This window comes from Penaeus monodon, chromosome 3 (assembly GCF_015228065.2).
Source record: "Penaeus monodon isolate SGIC_2016 chromosome 3, NSTDA_Pmon_1, whole genome shotgun sequence".
NCBI classification, from domain to species: domain Eukaryota; kingdom Metazoa; phylum Arthropoda; class Malacostraca; order Decapoda; family Penaeidae; genus Penaeus; species Penaeus monodon.
The window spans coordinates 5,531,338-5,542,612 of NC_051388.1; the positions used below are offsets into that span (position 1 = coordinate 5,531,338).

The 11,275-nt window shown below is 43.3% G+C and overlaps 1 protein-coding gene across 4 annotated transcripts; it reads left to right on the forward strand.

The window, feature by feature from the left end:
* Positions 1 to 672: 672 nt before the first annotated feature.
* LOC119590974 (40S ribosomal protein S9-like) lies at positions 673 to 5,470 on the forward strand. Of its 4 annotated transcripts, none has more exons than XR_005230306.1 (6): positions 673 to 697; positions 912 to 1,004; positions 4,045 to 4,174; positions 4,509 to 4,695; positions 4,807 to 4,980; positions 5,252 to 5,464. XR_005230306.1 is itself a non-coding variant. In XM_037939717.1 (5 exons), the coding sequence occupies exons 2-5, from the start codon at positions 912 to 914 to the stop codon at positions 5,424 to 5,426; spliced, it is 585 nt and encodes a 194-aa protein (XP_037795645.1). In that variant the 5' UTR covers positions 673 to 697; the 3' UTR covers positions 5,427 to 5,470. The 4 variants fall into 4 exon arrangements, 2 of the variants coding, with proteins under 2 accessions (XP_037795645.1, XP_037795638.1); XR_005230305.1 differs by having other exon boundaries at positions 676 to 758; XM_037939717.1 differs by lacking the exon at positions 4,807 to 4,980 and having other exon boundaries at positions 5,252 to 5,470.
* Positions 5,471 to 11,275: the final 5,805 nt, after the last annotated feature.

The following is an 11,275-nucleotide window of genomic DNA, read 5'->3' on the forward strand; positions in this document are numbered from 1 at the left end:
ATCATCATTATTATCATCATTATCATCATCATTATCATCATCATCATCATTGTTATTAATATTGATATTAGTATTACTATTACTGTTATCATTAATATTCATAATTATACTGATAATAATAACAACAATGATGATAATGAAAATTATGATAATAGTAATGATAATGATAATAATAATGATAATAAAAATGGTAATAATAGTAATGATTAAGAAAATAGTAATAGTATGAACGATAATGATAATAATGATAATAATTATGATAATGATAACAATAATAATAATGATAATGACAACAGCAATAATAATCATATTAACAGTATCAATAATCATATTATAATAGTAGTAGTAGCAGTAGTAGTAGTCGTAGTAGTAGTAGTAGTAGTAGTAGTAGTAGTAGTAATATGATTATAAGGAGAGGGAGCACCTATGATGTTAATAAAACGCAAGAAAATGAGCAGAAAGAAATAGGAATGCAAACATGAATTGGCAATTTAAATAGATAGAGAACAAATGTCAGTGATGACATCTACAATAAAAAATGGATGTAAAAGAATAAGCCAACATAACTTCTTGGTTAGAGACGAAGTCTTGATAAAATAAAGATCAAAATTATAATAGGGATCCTTATATCTCGGGTCCCTCAAATGTTATAGTACTGCTCCCTGTCCTCTTCCCTCGTTCTTTCAGAGCCGCAAAGGTACGTCGGCGGTCGGGCCTCTCCACCGTCCGCCTTTTCCTCTCATCATCGCCAATCCAATGTGAATATACCGCCGTGGATGTGAAAAATATATCGTGCAATAATGTGGGAGTGAACAAGTGTAGTTAATAACGCGGATTGGCATCGGTTAAGATAGATATTCAAGGATTGAAAACCACGTCACGAGTTGAGCGAAGTCTCGTTTGTTTTTCAGATGGTGAACCACAGGCTAAAGCGCGTGCAGAGCAAGCGGTACTCCACCCCCAGGAGGCCCTACGAGAAGTCTCGTCTGGACCAGGAGCTGAAGGTAAGGCAGCCGTTTTCGAAGGAAGTGCATGTCCGGCGACCCTGCGAGCCGGGCGGCCGCCGGAGCCCAAAGCAGGTGCCGTGCGAACCCGAAATCCTCTCGCTCCTCCTCCTTCCTTCGTTTATTCCAAGCCCCGGCTGTGAGCCTGTGGAACCGAGTCGCCGAGCAGAGGTTTTCGTAAGAAACCCGAGTCCAAAGCAGCTTTACCTGGTTAATACTATTCTTAAGCAGTCACAAACATGAAAAACTAAATTAAGTATCATGCTGCGACCACGGCCGCTCAAACATGAGCCTATACCGTTGAAAAAAGTGTCCACCTCCCTCAACCTTTGTGCTTCGCTCTTGGTAAGATTAACCATGCTGTTAGAGGCTATATCTCCATACCTTGTAGGTAGCCAAAAACTAGTTGCTCTTACGATTATTCTTATACACCTTTTACCAATTAAATTGAGGTTAGTGTCGTAAAGAGGGAAGTGCTGTCGCCTTATAAAGCTCAAACCCTAAAATGGGCACAATTGCTATGACCATGTTTACTGGAAAAATGAATGTCCACTGCATGTCACTGCTCGAGACAAAATTCACAGCACTGAGTCAGGTCATGCCCATTTTCTATAAGTTGGCATGAAGTGCTGAGAAGGTCATTGGGCTCCCCCCTCCCCTCCATCTAGGAAGAAAATTGAAGGTAATGAAAGAACAGATTTGGATTTTTGGGTGCCCACGATACACAGATCTGAGTTTGGGACTGGAGGATTTCACTCAATTTAACAAATATCTTAAAGTATTAACAGAATTTCTGTAATCCAACATCTAGGCTCCAGGTTAATGTTACCAAGAGGAACACAAGGGAAATGGACACAGCCATCTTATAGAGCATAAAAAGTGGCAATGAACATTAGATAAACTGCTCTGGCCTCATATTTACCTCAAAAAGAACATATCTACTGCATATCACTGCTCATCCACAACGCCCTCACAGCCAGAGTTGTTAATGTACCCTTTATTAGCACATGGTGCTAATAATGTAAGGTTACAGGGGGCTTGTTTTCCTGTCTAGGGAATAAATAAAAGGTAGGAAATGTTTGGAGTTTTGGGTTCACGTGATATCCTGGTTTTGGGACTTTTTCTAGAGTGCATCCCTCTTGGGGGAAAAAATAACAGGCTCCTGAATCTTCTTTTTGGGGAAATAGAATACACCTCGAGTTCAATTTGTTCACCCTGAGCAGTATTAGGTATTTGTTACTGAGAGCAAGAAAGTCCGATATGCGAAGCTTAGCCTCGCCTGGGCTATGCCCATGAGGGGAGCCTGGCCTGTGTCGACTAATGCCGACTCGCTCATGTGTGTCAGCTGGTGCTGACTCGGCTGAACCGAGTCCTTACCTGCCGTGGTGCCCAGCCACAACAGTAACCTCCAGGCAACAATTGCAACTTCTTGCGCCTGGGCGGGGCGCGAACCGCTGACCACTCAGATGAGAGACTGACACGTTACCAAAGAACTATCCCAGAGGCTACCGAGAGCAACACACCCTCCAGTAATATAGTCCTGGTTAATGTTACTGAGGGTAATGCACAGATATTGAAGTGGACTGACTTTGAATAGTGCATAAAAAAAATAAAGTAATAAATACATCTGCAACCTCCTCCTAAATACCAGGAAATGCTGAAAATATTCCCTGCATGTCACCTGTTTAGACTAATTCAACAACACCCTCACATAGCCAGTTCTTAATGTCGTCTTTTCTCTATATTCATTATTAGCAGGAAGTTCAATGAAAGGTGGGGCTTGCCCACCTCTCTAGGGAATAAATTTATTTAGGTAGGAAAGGTTTAGTCTGGAATTGTTCACATGATACCTTGGTTTTGAGACTTGAGGTGGTGTTCTTGGTAACAAATACCAAAAGTCCCAAAACCAGGCTACTCTCGAATCCTAAATCCAAACTTGACCTTTCCTAAATTCTATTAATTCCCTAGTCAGGGATGGCAAGCCCCCCCCCCCCCCTTCCACATCATTAGCACTTGGTACCAACTTATTGAAAACAAATTAAAAACTCTGGATATGTTAGGGTGATGTGGACTTGACCTCTGAGTGGCAATATGCAACAGACATTTGCCACTTTGCAGTAAACAAGGCCAGAGCAGCTGTACCCGTTTAATACTCTTGTGCTCTTTAAAGTGATTGTCATTGCTCTGTGTTGCTTTTGCTAATGTTAAGGACCTCTCTCTCTCTTTACAAGGGGGTAGGTCTTTTTGAGTTGGCTAGCAGTTAATTAGTATATAGCAATTGATAATAACATTGTGTAGTGGTAGGAGTGTGTGAATGCCCAAAGAACTTTTTATATCAGCATCAGAAAAGGAGTCTGAGATGAAATATTGAGATTTCTTCAAAAACAAGATGTGTATAATTATGTGGAATATGCTTTCTATCATGTAGCTTATGTAGTGGTCTAAATATGTACTGAATAATTTTTAAAAGTAAATAGTTAGTTAATTACCTAAAGTTTGTCAGTTTGAGCAACTATGCATTGGCCAAGTCATTGGCCAATTTTTAACCCATTGGATCCAGTTACATCTCCGCAGTCAAATTTTTTAAAAACTAGGCATTAGGCTTGTGTGAGCAGCTGCTGTGCTGGGTGCTTGTGAACATATGTTTGCAGTGACAAGACTATACCTATAAGCTCAATTCTCTTGAGCTTTTTGGCCATTTTCCAATGTCCATATTTGCCATTGGATTTGCATTATACAAATGGTAATACCCCCCCCCCCCCCACCTCTTGCACATTCCAATAGTCTATCTAGGTAGTATACAACACCTGGCCTATGGCTACATAAATTGCCCTCTCACCCTCTTGTTCTAATTTGGGGCTGGGGCTTCATATGTTATGCTGCCTTTGTATCAGCAGTCAATCTTTTTCTTTTCTTATTAAGCTTCATTATTCATTCAACACTTCATTGCAGAATTTTTTGGGAAATGCACACCCCTAATGTAATGAGTTTTGCACAGAACTTTGTACAAAATCTTACCATTTTACTCCTCAATCCATAGCTTCTGGGAGAGTATGGGCTACGTAACAAGAGGGAATTATGGATTGTGAAGATGCTCTTGGCCAAGATCCGAAAGGCTGCCCGAGAGCTCCTGACACTAGATGAGAAGGACCCAAGGAGGCTTTTCCAAGGTAAATTGAGGTGCAAAGAGAAGGAACAATCATGCTTAACTACAGTTTTGACTTGAAATCAGAATGTTATAAAAATTGAGTGGCACATGTTTGTACTACTAAAATTTGAAGGATTGTGATAATTATTCTAGTGTTCCGTCATATGTGAATAACATGATGCATCATTTTTCACGTGTGCCAATGCCTCCCATGTATTTAGTGCTTCAAGCATAGCTCAACAAACGTCAGCTAGGTATATTTCGGTAAACTTTACAACCTTTGCTAATTTATAACTTAGTAAGGAACCAGTCTATTCTTAATATGTAGAACTTAAGGAATTGCTTTTCTCCATTAGGTAATGCTCTGCTTCGTCGTTTGGTTCGTACTGGTGTCCTGGAGGAATCCCGCATGAAGCTTGATTACGTGTTGGGTCTGAAGAATGAGGACTTTTTGGAACGCCGCCTGCAGACACAGGTCTTCAAGCTTGGGCTGGCTAAGTCCATCCATCATGCACGTGTCCTCATCAAGCAGGGCCACATCAGGTAAACTTGAGGATGTGTTATTATAGTAGGAATATGCAAGAACCACTAAATGTTTTGTATGAATGGTAATAAGAATTGTGGGAAAATACCAGAAGGATTTTTTCCTTGCAGGTGAGACCATTTGTGACTTCATTGGTCAACCCTCCCTCCCATATACACTTGGTATATTCATGTTCAGTCCTTTCTAGAGGCCACTTGACTAGGTATATCCTAGCAACGTCTCATTTAATTGCGATGATACTGCGGTCCTCACTAACCTTAATGAAGCTTCAGCTTCCATTGATGGTGAGCTGCCTTTTCTACTTTTTAGGGAACAAAGGCATTTAAGGCCTGCTGTAATCTGTTAACTAGTAAATTTTCATCATAGTTTATAAATATTTTCTTCCAATTCTGTTTTACAATGACTTTTTAAAGTGTTTCACTTCCTACTTTGAATAGATTTTGTCTGGAGATGGTAATAGTATAAAGATCAGATGTGAAGTGCAAGGGGATGCAGATCTACACATGGGCTCAGTTCAGAAAGTTTTTAAAATTAACTGATTTTTACTTTCATCAGAGTGCGCAAGCAGGTCGTCAATGTTCCCTCGTTCATTGTACGTCTTGACTCCCAGAAGCACATTGACTTCTCCCTCAAGAGTCCATTCGGTGGAGGACGCCCAGGCCGTGTCAAGAGGAAGAACCTCCGTAAGGGAAGCGGAAAGGCCGATGATGGTGATGGCGAATCTGATTAGATCAGTGGTTTCCTGTTGCAATAAAGGAAGTGAACTTTAAAAAATTGTTTCTATCATTTCCTAAAATATGCTCCCTAATGGTTTCTTATTACTGTTTTAATTCACTCCACTAATCATTGTCAATTATCTTAGGACAAGGAAATTACCTTGAAGTGTCCTTTTTCTTGTGACTGAAATCAGTGGTCCCCAAAATTTTCGAGATTGATATGCCCTCGGCCTCAAGATGGTTTGTCATTCAGATTCTTTAGTTATTTGTGAAATGCTCAGAATACCATCTCCCTACTGCCCCCTTTTGCCTCGCCCAGAACTCTACACTGCCCATGTAGGGAACCAAGGGGTATGGTTACCTTGTTTATGAAAATTGCCAGCAAGTAAAACCTCTTAACGGAAGCCAGTGAAGCTCAATTCTGTATATGGACTGCCAAAGGGTTTTCTGGTGGAAAAGGGTCTTAACTGCGGAGGTCATATAATCGCATCCCGTTCATTACCTTTGAGACCCACCAAACCCATGCCCGTTTTTGCTCTAGGCTTAGGAGACGGAGACGGGTTAGAATGCGGGTGTTGGTCTAACTCCACATTTTGTAATTTCTGTGGTTTCTACAATATATACAAAGCAACTAATTTACTGGAAATGAGTATATAGAAATAATTTTTTAATACATCATACAACACGAACAATGTATCTCTTTTAAACTACTCGAAATTAATATACCTACTATTACAGAATATTTCAAGCCGAGTGAATTAATAAAATAAAGTAGAAAAAATAATCCAGAACAATCGTCAACGCCGTAGTTAACAGTAGTTCTAATGACCTTTGCAGTCATAGAACTTCCTTACCTTGGAGCTTTGCCCCAATCCTCACGCAATCGCTATATTCTGGATACGCCGCTAATGACCTCCGGTATTGACGTGGCAGAGCACTTTCAATGAATAAATGGTCGGTAATTAGCGATCGCTGGTGACGTTACGCTTGGCGTTCTGGCGAAGGCCATTAACGGCTCCCCCCCCCCATCCCTTGCTCATTGTTGTCGTGGGGGGGGGGGTGTAGGAGATGCAGACCCCTTTCCATTTCCTTTGCCTTCCATTTGATCTGATCACCCTTTACCTTTAACCCCTTCTCCTTTTATGAATCCTCACTATTACATTTGCTCCCCCTCTATATACCCCTTTCATTACCATTCTGTTCCGGGACATCTAACATCTTATCCTAATTTTTAACTCCTTTTCACCACAATACTTAACAGTGCTATATGACCTTTGATGTCTTGCACACTCATTTCTTGTACCCATTAACCATTTCCAGTTCCTTCACTACATCTGTCCACTTACCCTAATCGTTAAGTCCGTTTTACCCCTTTCTGGGGTTTCGCCCCCAAGCATCACCCTATTGTATTTAAATGCGCCGCTAATGACTATATGTTGACGGGGCAGAAAAAAATTACAGCGAATTTTTATGAATAATTTCCCAGGGAGAGATCTACAAACACTATCTTGTCTGAATACAACCAAAACATGTTTGTTGGCCTTTGCTGCTGCATCGCTTGTATCACTGCGGGCACGCACCTTAATGTCTGATTGAAGCATTCTATTCCATTGCACGTTGATTGTTATTTCAGTATCTTAACGTTAGTGCCCCTCTGTTCATATAACCACAAATATAACACTGATCATGGCTTGATTGTCTGCCTGTTGCATTTTTTCAGTATATAAAAAAGTGTTAATCTCGTTTTTTATGACGATTACAGTTCAAAGTATGAAAAACTACTAATCATATATATTTATAACTTGGCTATTGCAGGAATTAATAATAATAATAATAATGTCTTGAATACTGCATGTAGGTTTTTGAATATTAAAGGATCTTTCATAAAGAAATTTTATTTATTGAAAAATTTCTGCCGCATCTACATAGCAGCGTATTCAAAATATAGTGAGGCTGTTGGAGAGGCCTAAGCGGAAGAATGAAGTGCGTAGGCCTTGAGTAGATAGGAGAATCAAACTCAGAGGTGCAGAGGAGGCTCTAATATTCGTTGTTTGAGATTTCCAATCTAGTTTTGCCCAGGCCTTCCATACATATGGTCCGGCCTATGTCAGCTATTTATGGGTCTTATTTTATTCTCTGACACACTATGCTTACCGTGGTAGCGGGATTGCCAGTAAAGCATGGTAATTCTCTTTACCAGCCCGGCGGCTGTTGTAGACGGTCCCTGTCTCAGAAATTGTGTGTGCTCACAACTCAAAGTGATGTACCAGGATGGCGTTCAGCTCGCTACTATGCATGCAACACCTGTCTGCATAGTGAATTGTCTCTATGATCTGCCATGCGCAATGGTTAATGGTTAAAAGCAAGATAAAAGTGCTAGACATCTAAGGTCATGTAGCACTATAGTTAATGTTAGGGAAGGGTGGTTGAGTTAGTGGGTTAGATGGGCTGTGTTGGGAGGGGATAGGAGGATAGGGTGTAGGGGGAATATCGTTAGGAGGAGGATGGATATCAGCAGTTACTTGGAGTGTGAAAGGAGCAGGAGTTGTAAGATTTGGAGGTTGTCTCATTTTCATTAAGTAATCTTGAATATTTTCAATAGTTTCTTCTGAGGCGTTGGTTGGGGAGTTTTGGGGGATAAAGGATTTCTTGTGAGGGGGGGGAAGAGAGGATTGGTGTCTCAAGCGTAGGGGCAAAGGAAGGTGGAGGTGATTGTGTGGTAGGGGAAGAGGGGGTGGAAAGCGTTTTGTTCTGTCTGTTACGGGTAGTGCGAGGAGGGAGAGGGGAAGGTGTTGGGGTTGTAGTGGTGATTAGAGTATCTGTAGTAGGGATTGGAGTGTCTGGATTTAGGATGGCAAAAGAGTTTGACTGAGGAAGGTAGGTGGTAGAAGAGGGGGAGTTAGATGTAGGGTGGGTGGGTTTAGGAGAATTGGTAGAATGAGCAGTATTACTGGTGTAAGGAGTAAGAGAGAAACCACGTCGACGTGCTTCCTGTCTGGCTTCACGTAGTGTGAGTCCAAGTTTGAATCTGAGAGTTGCTACCTCAGACTCAAATTTGTAGGTGGGACAGCCCCTATAAAATACATTATGGGGGCCGCCACAGTTGGCACGTGTGCGTGATTGTGCAGAGCAGTTAGATCGGGTATGGCCAGGTTGGGCACATAGTGGGCATCTGGCTGTGGAACGGCAATGTTTGGCTGGGTGTCCTAGACGCCAACAATTTTGGCACTGACGTGGAGGAGGTTGGTATGGACGAACAGGGAGGGATTCTCCTCCTATGTAGACGTTAAAGGGAAGGTAATTTTGGCTATGTTAGTGGGTTTCTTTCGATGACCTCTGGGGGGAATGGAGTAGCATTGTACTGATGTTGCATCATAGTCTGTGAGACAGGCAAGTAGGTCTTCTCCACAATCTGACCAATCTTTGTCATAGATTGGGCAGTTTGCTGGGGAGATTGAAACTGTTCCGGTGCAAGTATTGAGGGTTGGATGGGGTTCTGCAAGGATGGGGTTACCATATAGGTCAGTTAGTTTGTTAATGCTATAGCTTGGTTTTCGGATGTTACTGTGACAAGACGGGAGCGGTCGGGTCGGCTACGGAAAGAGACTTTACCTACTTGTTTTTGGAGTCATTGTTGGAAGAGAAGGATGTTGTCTGAGTAGGGAGCTGTGGGAGGGATCACGAAAAATCGGTTCCATTTGGCTGCGCTGAAGAGGGTATTCAAGATTGTTGTAAGAGATAGGGGTAGTAGAAGGGCGGGGGCGTGACGAAGATGGAGTAGTGTTGAGGGGTAGTGTTATGGAGAGGTGGGCAATAAGGCTGTAAGGTATTAATAAGGGAGGATGGGGTGGATGCTGTTGGAGGTTGTGGGGGTAGAGGTGTTGAAGTTGAGCATGCTGGGAGAGTGGAAATGTTCCTTAAGGGTTGATTGTTGGCTACTGTACTAGTAGGCATTGATGAGGGGGTAGTTATTGCAGTGTTCGGAGCCGTGTCAAAGGAGAGCCTGGGGTCAGGGAATCGGGGGTTTACATCGTGTGGGGCTATTTGATAAAGGGGCAAGCCTCATTGCCCCTAATAGTGGGGATAGGTTTTCATTACTGGCCATGGTAAGCCTGGATTATGTTGGGGATAAAAACAGTCCATCCCTCAGGGTCCCCTTGAGGGGTAAGGGCTAGGTAACTAAATCGGGGGACTACCGTGCCCATGGCTCCCTCAGGCCGTTCAAGGACTGGCACAAAGTCAGCCTTTCATCCTTTCAGCACGGCCCTCACACCTTAGGAGGTGGATAGTAGAAGGGTTTGGTGTAGGGACAGAAACGAAAAGTGGGAAGGAAAAAAAGACCATGCAAAATTAGTTGAGTCGAGGGCTGAGTCCCAAGGTTGGGGAGTTCCCCATCATTGGGTCCCAGTCACCGCCTCCTAAGCCCCCCCCACGACAACAACGGGCAAGGGATTGGGGGGGGGGGGGCATGCGCAATGGTGCCAGTGGCTCAAACCTGTGGCGTCAGAGTACCATCTGGCCGTGGGGGAGGATCTCGTTTTCTCTCTGTGAAGCTGCAGGAGGAAGGCACGAGCTGTGGTATTACTCTTCTGCCTTAAGATTTTTCGGCTACATTGTATGATCATGGGATGTGGGAGCATACCCCTGCCAATGTCAGCTAGTTTGTCAGCAAGCTCATTCCTTCTGCTACCTATGTGGGTAGGGACCCAGTTTATGATTATTCTTCTATGCTAAGCAAGAATACTCTGCTTTATGCTAAGCACAGTGATTAGGAGGTTGATGTTGTCTTTGGGTAAACTCTGCTGTAGACAGTCAGTGGCTGCCCTGGAGTCTGTATGTATGACCACGTTTCCTTCCCTCAGGGACGTGTGGGCTAGGGCTCTGATGATTGCAACTGCCTCTGCCTGTAGCGAAGAGGTGTTGCCTGTTGCCCTCATGGATTGTGCGGCATCCCTTGCTGCAAAGCCGGCGCCTGCAGTGTGGCCTAAATCATTGGAAGACCTGGACCCATTCTAAGTCCATTCCCTGGACTCTCAGACTTGTATCTTGAACATTGTGTCTCGGAGTCATGGCTTTGGATTTGGCTGCAGAGATCTTTAGTCCTGTCCTACAACACTCCTCAGATACAAGGTCCAGACAACGCTGGGCTGTACTTAGGCAGTGTGGTCCAGTGTAGATAATCGTCTGCATGGGAGCTGTAATGGGTGTTGAAAAGAGCTGGACTGAGGACCCCTCCCTGTGGCGTTCCAATTTCTAGTGGCATGTGCTGTAATAGGTGACCTTGGAATATGACTTCTACCACAGATGTGACAGTGCTGATTGTGCTTAAGAGCGTGGCTATGCTGTGTGCTGTGTTCATGCCCCTTTTGAACCCACGGAGGTGTTCATGTGGGGGTCCCATTTTCCATTGGAGTCGGTTTAGTAACATTCTCTCGGCCGTCTTGCCCAGACAGCTGAAGAGAGAGATAGGGCGGTACTTCCCTGGCTCCTTTGGTTTTGGAGTCAGGGAAGTACTATGATAGCCCTCTTCCAGCTCTGGGGTAGAGTGGAAGTTTCCCAGGACTTGTTGATGAGTTGCAAGAATATAAGCTCACCTGCCAGTCCAAGATGGGAAATGATGGTGTACGAGATTCCATCAGAACCCGGGACTGAGCAAGAACTATTTTTGTAGTTTTTTCTTAGTTGCATCAGAGAAAAGATAACATCTGAGATATCGGGATCAGCTTTCTCTGATATAAGCAAGTCTGCCTGGTTGTAGGCGTTTTTGGTTTGCCCTCAGTTTGGCTGGCAGACTGTTGCTGCTTGTTATCGCGAACCTCCCGGTTTGGCACCCGGAAGACTGTTGCCTGACCGTTACCACATT